The sequence below is a fragment of the Crinia signifera genome, chromosome 7, assembly GCF_055691185.1.
Source record: "Crinia signifera chromosome 7, ASM5569118v1, whole genome shotgun sequence".
NCBI lineage: Eukaryota > Metazoa > Chordata > Amphibia > Anura > Myobatrachidae > Crinia > Crinia signifera.
The window spans coordinates 16685622-16698592 of NC_139223.1; the positions used below are offsets into that span (position 1 = coordinate 16685622).

Here is a 12971-nt window from a genome sequence, read left to right on the forward strand (position 1 = left end):
CATTACAGATTGGTGTAATAAAAAATGGAAGGCATTACAATGTGGTATAATGGGAAAAGGAGGGCACTATAGTTTATTGTATTGAGATATGGAGGGCACTACAATGTTGTATAGTGTGAAATAGAGGGCACTAGAGTGTGGTACAATGGGAAAGGGACGGCACTACACTGTGGTATAATGTGAAATGGAGGGCACTACAGTGTGGTGTAATGAGAAATGGAGGTCACTACAGTGTGGCATACTGGAAAATATAGGACACTACAGTATGGTATAAGGTGAGGAGAGAGGCCTGTGTTGAGGAGCAGAGAAGCGGTGCAGGCTGGGAACTGGAAGCGGCGGGAGAGCAGGAATTTTCCAAAGTCCCATTGAATCTTTTAACAATTAACTGGTCTTTGTCTTCACCAAGGGATTTCTGGGAAATAACGCCTCTCACACCTCACACCGGCCCTTTCAGTTCCACTCACAGTATATAAACTTTAAAAATCAGTAGCATGTGCCTCTGTATGTGATGAACACAGGAGATCAGAATAGAAATTAGGGTTTCATTTCAAAAATAACTTCAGAGCCCACAGTTACAAAAAATACACACACAGGTTACAGAGAATTGCAGGGAGATATAGAATGGACAAAACATTGTACAAGTCACCTTTCCGAATGTAACAATGTCACAACTCCTAACTCTCCCGATCACAGAGGACAGTCCCGTTAAGTGGACGCTGTCCCACCTGTGGGTTGCAGTGTGCCACAGTCGGAGGAGGGGGTGGGGGGTATACAACTCATAGTAAGGGAAAAGTTAGTATTGCTCCTTGTTGTATACAGACACCCCAGAAAGGCATATATGGGAACCCTGCAGCACAAACATATCACCTGGAACAATGCACAACTTTACAAGAACAGTTTTAAACATTAAGCATTTTAATTATATTATATTTATGGCATTGCATTATATGACATACAAATTAGTGCTCTATTAATCTTATTATTGCTATACGCATGGGGACTATGTAGAAACCGGACCGCCGGACCGGACGTCATGTACAGCAGCACCTGTGTGTTATACAGGGGGATCCAAATTCTCTTCAATGTGAGCTCTGCGGCGCTCCCGCTGCTGCTGCATACCGATGTGCATACCAAGTGACAATGGAGGTGGTGGTCACTGGGCTTCAAGCCCTGAAGGGGCACTGTCATGGTGCCCCTTCAGGGCTTGGAGCCCAGTGACAGCCACCTCCATTGTCTCTTGGAGTTATGCCCATGATCCTGACACACTGCGCACCAGATATGGGTCTCTATATTACACTGCTCTGCCAGTAACAAAAGGTGGGCAAAATTGGGCATAAGACGCTGATGTGAGAATTAGATTTAGTCATTAATTGGATGCAGACAAACATTTACTGTTTAATAGATAGAAATTCAATTTAATCATGAAACCCTGAATCATCGTCTATACTAATAACTGTAAATTCTTGGAGGGTTCTAGTTTTGCTTTTCATATTCACATTTTTGAGAATAAATGAAAATGACAGTGATGGCATTCTACCAGTGGCGTATCCGGGGGAGGGCTGCAGCCCAGTCCAAAATTCAAATAAGGGAGCCACACCCACTGCCAGTGAGTCAGTTTGAAATGGCAGTTGGTGGCAGTTTCTGTGCCTCCCCTATTTGAATTTTGATTTGTACTGCAACCCCTCCTCTGGAACCTCCCCTGCATTCTTCCCAATGAAACTGGAGCAAAGCTGTGTGTTCGGAAAGAAACATGTGTACGCAGATAACAAGATGACCCCTTTCCTCCTCAGAGCTCAGTGCGGAAGCTTAGGCCGCTGTCCTCCATTTTCTTTTTGTACTCCTCATCAAATAAGATGTTCTGCGAAACCAGGAAATGGTTCTTCCAGTCTCCCACGGTTCCTGTAAATGACGATTATGTTAATGATAATGTTACGATCCAGCCAATATCTTCCTCACCAGAGCGCGCCATTTCATGCCCAAAATGGGTGATGACACAAGGCGGTTCTCTAAATTGTCTAAGCTCTTATACTCGTGCTACGGCAACGCTGCGCTGCTGTGATCGCTTTGTTTACTGTGAATAATAAAATGGAAGTAAGGTGTTCCTGTTTGGAATGACTATCTTATGTACTAATGTAAGGGTCTGATAGCGTATGAGAGGTCTGTTTCAGATCTTACGGCATCTAAGGGGCATATGGATGGGTCAAATGACATGATGGGCATTTCTAAGAGTCAGAAGGAGCACATTGAGGGTGGCATATAAGGGACATGGAAAGGGGACTGATTGTGTATAAGGGGAATGCAATGGGTACTGATGGTATTTATGGGACATGTGGAGAATTTTGGTGGCATGTGGAGGATTCTAGTGGCATATAAGGGGCATGTGGAGGATTCTGGTACCACTGCAATAAAGTATGACATACTGCAGCAGACACATAAAAAAGTCCCTCTAACTTTCACCATAAAAGACTGTCTTATGTTCCTAAGAGATCTCTATTCCTGAAAATAATGACTTGCAGATCATATGTCCCTGGCAATGCCACCAAACTATTTTTGGAATCTTCAAGTTTTGGTTTTATTTTAATATTGTGTAACTATACAACTTATTGGCTGCTACAGGTTTGTCACATACCTTTCCGCATGAATGATGAGACGGACATGTCAAACACAGAAGTTGGAAGGGCTGTAAAATTGGCCATTGGGTTCTCCTTCATTGACTTGAACGAAGTATGATGGTGGATCTTCTGCAGAACCTCTTCGGAAAGATCCTTACCCAAGAATCTCATTACTCTCTCAATCTCACGCCGGGGATCCTGTCCAAGGAACAGCTCAGAGTAAAATGTCTAAGACCCATAACTGACAGGGGGAGATGTACTAAACTTTGGAGAGTGATAAAGTGGTGCGAGATAAAGTTCCAGACAATCATCTCATAACTGCCATTTTTCAAACACAGCCTGTTAGGAGCTAATTGGCTGGTACTTTATCCCTCTCTACTTTATCACTGTCGAAGGCTTAGTTCATCTCCCCGTAAAATGTAACCGGCTGCTAATATCTTCATTACCTCGATCATGTCCTCATAGAAGATGTAGAGGATCTGATGTTTGGCTCTTAATTTCCACCATCCGATAACATGGTCAAACCAGCTTCCATAGGGAACTAAGAGAAGATAACTGTATTATCACAATGCGGACAATGAGGTGCCCATTGGGGAAACCACTAACCCCATAGAGTCTATGCCCCAAATAAATATATGCACACAATGAGGGGCATTATAAGGTCACATATCGACCATCTAAAGAAATGGTTGGCCAAGGAAACATTGCAGAGACTAGCTCTAGCCATGAAAGATTTAATGAATGGACAGGCAATGTAGGCTCCCTCTAACCTGGAACGCAAAGGTCTCAATCCCACTTAATTAGCTCAATACTACCTTGAGTGAAGGCCCCTGATTCTCTGACCGATCACGATCAATGATAGCTGCCGATCGGTGTTTGCGATTGGCAGATCAGATCAGGAACTGGGGAAATGTGGTGTAGATGTATGGTCTCCTTGAGATGCCAAAGTCCACCTTTGAAGGCATAGACCACAGGTTCTCAAACTTTGTTTACAGGAGCCAAATTCCGTCTGCCGTAAAGTTCGTCCAGTGCCATGATGATTTGCACTTGTGAGTGGACCGACCCTTTAGACACAGCTTCTCAAACTCGGTTCTCAGGGCCCCACAGGTCATTTTTTTCAGGTCACTGTGAATTTTTAAAATATGACAGTAAATATAGCACAGCGCTCCTGCCAGATGACCTTCAAACACATGACATGTGTGGGTTCCTGAGGACCAAGATTGAGAACCACTGACATAGGGAAGGACATAGGGACACAACTCAAAAGGGAAGGATCCCCACAACTATCTCTTGCACCACTGTGGACGCACCACCTCAGCAAAGAAAGATTAATTCATACATGGAACAGATAATTCAATCATTTTAATCCCGCTAGTGACTACAGTAAGTAGAAGTCACTAGGTACGGTCAGGACATGACACTAAGCGATATCTGAGGAAGGTGAGCTGACCTTCTTCAGCCAGGAACATTGAGAAGAAATTCTCCCAGGTTCCAGGGTCTTGCAACGTCTGATCCATCTTGTGGAAGTAATAATAGGAGACCATGCAGTCTTTAGCGTTCCTCGCCACGTATACAATCTGCAGGTTACAACTTGAATATCAGTCAGACTATAGAGTCAGTGCTTCGGGATAATCGATTATGATAAACAGAATTTGTACACAGGAATCGAAGGAACTGGCCTAGTGATCCATGGAGTGGTGAAAAATGTTTTGCCAGTTGGGTGGCCAAGCACTTGTTAATGATCGTTGGTACAGAGAACCCTCTGGAATGTTTACTATCTGATATAACATACTCAATGGGACCAGGACAGGATGACCATCTATCAAAGGAAGATGGGCCAGTCCGGCCACACGGAGAGACCAGGGTTGGCCAAGTAGCAGGCAGGACTGATTGTTGGTGCTAATCTTCAGGCTGGACTAATAAATGTGTCTCCATCTTATTGGTTCTGGGGTCCCACATTCACACATGGGAACTGGAGACTGGCAGCCAATACACATGGCATGGTTGGGCTTGCTTGGATCTTTAGTTCGTCAGTAAATATCATATTTTTCTACAATCAACGATTATTATTACCATTATGCCTATTACCCTGAGGTTTTGGTATAACTTTTACCAAATTCATCCAGTGCTAGGGCCCACATTAATTTTGCATGCCCGATTCCCCATTTTTTGCATTTCCCACCTCAACATAAAGGCATAGTGTTGATTCCAATTTTAGGGGGACAGACTTAAAAAAAAAAAAAAACAATAAAGAAAAAAAAACACAAAATACTCCAAAATGATTTTGTACACCTCTGTTCTGAAGAAAGTTCCAATAACATTTGGAAAGACCTCCCCCCTCCCACTCCCCGATACAGCTTCCCATCTCCCTCTCACCTTGACGTTCTTTTCCCAAAAGGACGGTGGCATCAGCTTTACAGGCAAATGCGTTTTAAGCAGACGAGGACTCGGCATGGAGTCAGCCAACTTCAGAGCTGGAAAACGTGGCACGCACAGTAGTTACTCATCTGCAGAGCAATAACACACATATATGCAGCACCTACTGTATAGGGGAATTATAAGTGTAGATAAGCCTATTGGAGCTCACTAACAACCATATAAGTATATCATCCAGCCCTTCTTGTGGTGGAACCATTATCTTGGGAACTGGCGTACAATATTGGGTAGATGGAACATATTTTCAGCATTATTATTCCATATAATACATAATTGTGAGGTTGAAAAAAGTAGTTTGTCCATCGACTTCATCCTATATTAAATATACATTTGGAGTTGTCTAGTTGGGCCAAGGTAATCCTAAATCTGACTGCTAATTTTTAGGTAGAAGACCCCATGATTAGTATTCAATATATAACTGACCGGTCCCCCTACATTACCCTGAGGGCTGTATCCCTGGATGTTTTTGTCCGTTAGAAATTTGTCTAACCCTCTTTGTTTTAAATGTAATTATTGAGTCTGCCAATACTACTTCTTCTGGTAGAGAATTCAAACCGAATTGTCCAGACCCTAAAGAAGCCCTTCCTTCTGAGGGTAGGAAATCTCCTCTCCTCTAATCTGAAGGGGTGCCCGCGAATACATACATATAGTGAGCAGAACATTGGAAAAACCAATGTAAAGTCGCTGAATAGTCTGTTGGCCATGTACAATATGGCAACTGTGCACGTGGCAAGTAGGGTGGTCACCATTCCTTACACAAGATAAATCACCCAGCTCTGGTATGGCTGGAAGTCAGGGGAAATTCTGCTACAGGCATTCTTTAACACTCCATACACACTCAACTGGGATCTGTTGGGATCAGATCTGATTACTGATGATCTGACTGAGAAACCAAGACATGTGGACAACACAAGTGTTCATCGTCTGTGGATGGGGACGTTGTCATCTTGGAAGATGCCTCACCTACCAGCAAATACATACTGCAACATGGGTAACCCGTCAGAGCCATTAAGTAACGATAATCATGAACTGTGTCTTCTGAACACATGACTGCACTCTAACCGTAAAAGTTAAATGCCCCCTTCCTAGGTGAACCCACAACCATCAGAAGCAGCTACCGAATGACGATGACCATAATCATCATCATCAATGTCTTTTTGCATCAGACCTCATTCACCCACATGTAGGTTTGGTCTTCACTGGGTAGTCATCAGATAGTGAAGTCAATGCCAAAATCGCAACCTACCTTGCGACAGCATGTAGACACCCCAAGGCCATCATCAATGGTTTAACCATGGGTGGTTGGGTTGTGAACTCATACATGTACCATCCAGAAGCCACATCCACATTTGAATTTAGGCAATGCAGCTATTGGATGGGCAATCGGAAGTATATGGTTAGCAGCCAATGGTTAGCAACACATTTCTACCATACCATTGGATGGAAAATCTTTTCCCACTGTTTCCACGGTTCTGTCTCATCAAGCTCAAGGAGTTGAAAAGTACAAACAGCCTATTTGTATCCATGTTTTGTGGGCATGTGTTCAGCTAATGGGTGTGACCCCAACTCAATGGAAGCCCCATGGTGTGATCATTAAGCACTTACAGGTATGTGCCATATCTATGAATGGCACCTTAACAAAACCAGGCGCCCACATGATCTTCTCCGCGTCCCCTTCATGAAGGATCAGCTCCATAATCTCCTGCATCCAGGTGGTGCCTGCAATGAGATTGCACAAATCATCATGCCATGTTTTCTTCCTGTCACTGCTAAGAATCCTTCCCAATGCCCAGTCCTACCTATTAAACATCTCTCACCTGATTTGGGGTAGGACGCAACCACAATGTCACCGTCCCGTGCCTGGAAGTTGTGTATTGTGTCCCATACATCACATGTGTTCTGGAGCATTGAAACGTCCTTGATTTTACCCAATGCGGGTGTGAAGTTGGACATTTCCTGCAGGAGTTTCTCCATGATTTCTGGATCCATTCTACAGATACAAGATCAAAGGAGATCTGACAAAGAACAGCGGCCATCTACCATGTGACTTCTATTAATAATACAGTGTTTGGCAGCGGGGCGTACACACCAGCAGAATGTTCCAAATGCTGACCTGGGTAGCGTTGCAGGATTCCGGAACATCCATAATTATGGGTATTCAGGAAAGTTTGGGATATATGGAGGAAGACATCCGTTTCCCGTGATGTCACTCTGCACAGTAACAAGATGAAGTGCAGAAGTAACTCCGGCAGCCATCTTGGTTAGGGAATGAAGCCTCCCTGGAGGAGCCATTTTGGAGTATGTGTAGTAGCGCTCTCCCATTATTATACAAATACATTTTGAAGCACTCAAAGTAACTTCTTGAGGTATGTCTCCTTTATTCTTTATACTAAGCGTACCTTACTCTGTCACAGCATAGAGGCAGCCATTTTATTGGATAAATGACGGTTTATACTGCCAATTGACTTGGGACTATTTTCATCACTGAGGCCTAAGACACACAAGGGGCCTACGCCAGTTTTGTGCAGAATACAGAGGTCTGCACTGGGCATGCACACCAAGCCTGCCATAGGAGGCAGAATAGAGGCTGTTGAAATTGTGTTCTCTTAACTTCAACACCATTATTAGACACTAGTGAAAGCCCATCAAAATGACAGCTTCTGCAACGTACTTTCACTTTGAGCTGTGACAGTTTTTACTTTCACTTTGAGCTTTGACCGTCTTTAGCTCAAAAACTCCACCCCACCCCAGTCCCTATCTGCTCCTACCTCCAATCGGTAGAAATCATCAATGGTTTATGGCCAATGTCAAATAGTTTTGCCATCAATGGGGAGAACCAGATGGTTTCCCACCATCGATGTAAAGCTTAAACGAATAGTTTTGTTTTTGCCCTAAAGTGCCGGGACACGGAGCATAGCTCCACCCCTGACACCCACGAAGCCCCGCCCCCGCATTTTGATTGGCCCACAGGCCATTCAATCACAGAAAATGGATGACCATCGATATACAAAAACATTGATGGTCATCCATTGAATAGTTATACATTATCGATGGCCAGTTGCACTTTTGGCATCGATAGCAACCATCGATGGCAAAGGAAATGATGGCCATCCCTACTTCACATCTCCCTCTCTCCATATCCAGGAAGATTGAAACAGCATTTTGGTTTTACTTTCTGTTAAGGAGTAATATGGTCTTTTGCGTGGCCTCTAGTGGTCACTGGTGGCACTTCCCTTCAAAAAGGTGAGGAGGATGTAGTAGCCTTTTATATATAGTGATAGAACAGATGAACATATCCCCAGATTTGCCTTTGTGGGGGTAAGACTCTCGCAGGGATGTTGTAACAGTAGAACATTATATAATGGTGACTTTTTGCTGCCTACATGCTTCTGACTGGCTGTTGTGTATGGAGACACCCAGCTAAGAGTATTTACATCATTACTCAGATCTAAGCACAAATCTCTAATGATGTTTGGAATCCATTTACCTTTCCGGAATGACCAAACTTTTGCCCTAAAATAAACTATAAATACAGCTATGCGAGTCCACCAAATGTAGACCTCCTCTGCCTCCTGGTGGTCACGCAACAGTAAAGCATCTGTGAATGGAGGTCACTTAAGTCCACAGCTAGCAATACGCGAAGTTTGGGAACATGTGTGTTCTAAGACATTGAGGGATTCACATCATACTTGCCTACATTTGAAAACTAGTTTCAGGGAGATTATAGTCGGTAATAGAATTTTGCAAAGCGCCCCATTGAGGGGGCATATCATTCTCCACCCAAAGGGCGTGTCTAGTTCCATATATGGAGAGATTGGGAAAGGAGATTGTGAACGTGGCACCTAGAAGCATGGGTGTGCACTGCTACATTTGAGAGGGATCTTTTATAATGACTTATATCCAAATGTAGATGAGCCCAAAGCAGTTAGTAAGAGCTACTATACTTGGTAAAGTGCTGGGAAATGGCGCTGATGATTCAATTTAAGTTTGTAACTGTATCTATCTCTCACTCCTTTTCCCCAAAAAACGTAACAGTGTAATGTGGGCTAGGTGACATGAGGGAGATTGCTAGACTAATGAGGGAGAGAGGGAGATCGCTGCTATTTCAGGGAGTCTCCTGCAGAATGCAGGAGGGTAGGTAACTATGATGTAACAGTGTAATGTGGGCTAGGTGACATGAGGGAGATTGCTAGACTAATGAGGGAGATCGCTGCTATGTCAGGGAGTCTCCTGCAGAATGCAGGAGGGGAGGTAACTATGTTGTAACAGTGTAATGTGGGCTAGGTGACATGAGGGAGATTGCTAGACTAATGAGGGAGAGAGGGAGATCGCTGCTATATCAGGGAGTCTCCTGCAGAATGCAGGAGGGTAGGTAACTATGATGTAACAGTGTAATGTGGGCTAGGTGCAGGGCATAAAGTGGTCATGCAGAGGTGGGGGAACTCATTTCTGTATGCCATCTAATTAGACCCTCTCCCCTCCCCCCATTAGGCAGAGACAGGGCCAGTGGTAAGGTTTATGGCATCCCCTGCAAACTAGAATGCTTTTCGGTTTCGCAGCGAGCCACCGACCCCGCAGCGTGGGCGAGTGAAGCGAGCCCCGCAAGGGGACTCAGACGCACGGCCGCTGCCGCCGTGAAACTAAACAAGTACCTCTACTTGTCTTAAATGTGTTTTTTTATAAATTTCTTTTAAATTCATCTTAATAATACATTTGTAATACCTTATTGTTACACCTGTTGCATGTATCTAGATATAGCACGGTTCTATCACACCCCAAATTTTCTGAACCGCAGCTACGCACTTCAGCCCCTCCCTAGGCGCCTCTTTAGGACACTCGGTGCCCTTTCTTCTCTTTGTTTTTGCCAATAATATAATAATGTTTACAAACCTTCCCCGGGGCGATTTCCTGGCTGCCAGAGGTAACACAGCTCAGCGAAATGCTTCAGGAGGAAGAGAATACAATCAGCAATAAGAGGGAGGAACGTTTTCTATAACCCGGAGGCCACATCAGGGGCCGCGTCTGTCTTGAATACAAAGTTCCTGTTTATATATATTGGGAACTGGTGACATCACTGATTAACCGTGGAAGTGCCGGCGGAGGAGAGGGAGTGCACAGTGCAGGGAGTACCCACCTTCTACATGAAGCAATCTACATATAAGCAGCTCTCACTGTGGGAAAGTGGAAGCAGCTTCTGATGTTAACAAGCAGTTTAATATTAACATTTAATTGGGATGACGCAGCATTATTCTTCATACAGAAACACAGAATGTGACGGCAGATAAGAACCATTCGGCCGGTCTTGTCTGCCCCCCCCCCCCCCCCCATTTTTTATTTATTTTAAATAAATTCTTTATTTTTATTTTGGAAAGATACAAATACATTGCAGAAACCTACAATGTAACAATGAAACCAACACAATGCTACGTCCTCAGCAAATGAGAGAGAAAAGTAAGAAAGGCATAAAACTTACCATGTGTCCTGCCATGTTCCCTAGTGCAGGGGTTCTCAAAGTCGGTCCTCAGGGCCCCACACAGTTCATGTTTTTCAGGTCACCCAGCAGGTGCTCAGGGGCGTGGAGGGGTGGTAGGCCAGGTCATTTGCAGCCAGCTCAGGGGGGGGCAGAGCCACATGGGTGGTGAAAAGGGGCGGGGCGGGGGCAGAGCCACATGGGTGGTGAAAAGGGGCGGGGCGGGGGCAGAGCCACATGGGTGGTGAAAAGGGGTGGGGCGGGGGCAGAGCCACATGGGTGGTGAAAAGGGGTGGGGCGGGGGCAGAGCCACATGGGTGGCTATTTGTTTGGGGGTATGGCCAGATCAATCACGGCATTTTAGCCTCACCCCTGACATGCAATGCTGTTTTTAAGGCATTGCACTGCGGTGGGCAGGGTTAAAATGGCGCAATTTGTGTCATTTGACCCGCACAGGGCGCCCACAGATCAGAGATACCACAGAGGTGTCTCTGATCTGGTCCCTGACCATCGAATGATTTCTCCCCGCCTGCAGGCGTGAGGCCATTCGCTGGGGGATCGCGCATGTGAGGGGGGGGGGACGGACGGACTTTTATTATTTACGCAGATCTCCGCATTCGGGGCGTCCACAGACAGGCTTCTGCAGGGGTACGCCCAGCGCCTTTATGGGCATGTGTGATTTGTGGGGACAAGTGTAATATATACATCGGTGAAGGTTTAAATTCCATCTAAACCATGGGTAAGGTCGACACAAGCAATCGGTCGACCCTTTTCATAGCGACATATTGCTTGTGTCGACCTTTTGCCCCTGTCGAGCTAAGCCATGTTGATCGTTTTAAGGTTAGTTAGACCATCGGCAGCGTTAGACGGAAGAAGCATCAGTGGCTGCGGTGATTGATGCACTCACGGCGTCCACCTCTTCATCAGGAGTCTTAATGCATCACTGGGTGGGGCCGCGCTCCTCTGTGTAAGGACGGGGTCACCAGTTATCTCTCACTGCACTTTCCCTTACTCTGAATAGATCCAGCTGCACCCGCACCTGGCACACTAGGTGGTCAGTAGGCACCATCGGTGGTCAGTGGGTGGCACCGTGTAAGCGGGCAGTTGTATCCTCATAACTGGGGCCCTTATTCTTGTTCGTGCGGTACGGCCCGCGTGCGGCCGTACCGCCGATGTTTTTACACTGCACATGCGCAGAGGTCAATCTGCGCATGTGCAGCCCCCTTCGCCGCAGACGTATTTCGTCCGCCGCAAAGGGGGCGTATAGGGGCGTGAGAGGCATCATGCCCTCATTTCCCTATGTGTACGCCCCGCGTTTCATGGGCGTTCCCATGCAAACGCGGGGCGTACGCATGGTAATGAGGCCATGACGCAACTCATGGGGGCGGAAAGCTGACGTCGCCGGATGTCAGCTTTCAGCCCCCATACAAGCTACCACACGGACGATTGTCCGTGTGGTCTCAGCTTGCGGGAGCTGCCGCGGCGTGCGGACCTGCCTTCGATGGTCGACGACCATCGAATGCAGGGGGCGGCTCCCACCATGGTGGAGGCGTACGCATATGCGGCTCGACCGCACCAACCAGAATAAGGGGTGCGGAAGCTCAGTCCGCTCCCCTCCATCCGCTTCTTGTATTCCGCTTCGAACACAGTGTTCTGGGACTCTGAAAAATGCGTCCAATCCCCGACTTCCCCTGATAAAAATAATCCAAAACACGGCATGAGTGACACACGGATACGGCACAGAGAGCAAACGGGATGGACCAATGGACCAATACTAATCCTCCTGCGTCCCTTCCCGCAGACTGACCCCCCCCTTACCATAATTCCAAACCAGCCCGAGGCCGCACAGCATGGCACCATATTCCCCAGAGCAGTGGTTCTCAAACTCGGTCCCCAAGGCCCCACACAGGTGCGCTGTGTATCAACTGTTACATTATATAAATCCACAGGTGACCTGGAAAACATGACATGTGGGGACCTGAGGACCAAGTTTGAGAACCTGTGTCCTAGCTGATCAGCCCACAGGCTTGTAAAGGTGACATGGATCACAGAGGAGCCATCCAATTGGAAATAGGCTTGCAGTAAATTGGTAAAAGAGGTATGCGTGTGGGGGTATTTACTTCTATAAAATGTTTTCACACTGTCTGCCATTTATATATACAGTGATCTACAATTTCCAATGGGCCCTGGATGCCAGGGCATGCTGACACTTATGGTTCTCCAAGTGCCCTGGTAGCTGTTAAATGTTGGCCTAGCTGGGCTTGTTGCTTGCTGTAGTGAGTATAATATAAAACACAGCCACCACACCCGTGATAACAGCATAGGGCTGGTTGTACCTAGGACTAGACATTTTGCGATAATGCTGGTTACACCTTGGGGCAGGGCCAGCACCACCACTAGGCAGCTCTCGGCCACTGGAGGACGGCAGTTCGCCCCTCGCCCCCCGCATGGAG

General features: G+C 46.1%; 1 protein-coding gene across 1 annotated transcript; it reads right to left on the reverse strand.

Moving 5' to 3' along the window:
* Positions 1–528: 528 nt before the first annotated feature.
* On the reverse strand, positions 529–10096 carry LOC146019854 (sulfotransferase 1C1-like). Its single transcript, XM_083152463.1, has 8 exons — positions 9939–10096; positions 6866–7038; positions 6654–6767; positions 4989–5086; positions 4063–4189; positions 3059–3153; positions 2630–2810; positions 529–1899 (listed from the first exon to the last, which is right to left on the reverse strand). The coding sequence occupies exons 2-8, from the start codon at positions 7035–7037 to the stop codon at positions 1787–1789; spliced, it is 900 nt and encodes a 299-aa protein (XP_083008589.1). The 5' UTR covers position 7038; positions 9939–10096; the 3' UTR covers positions 529–1786.
* Positions 10097–12971: the final 2875 nt, after the last annotated feature.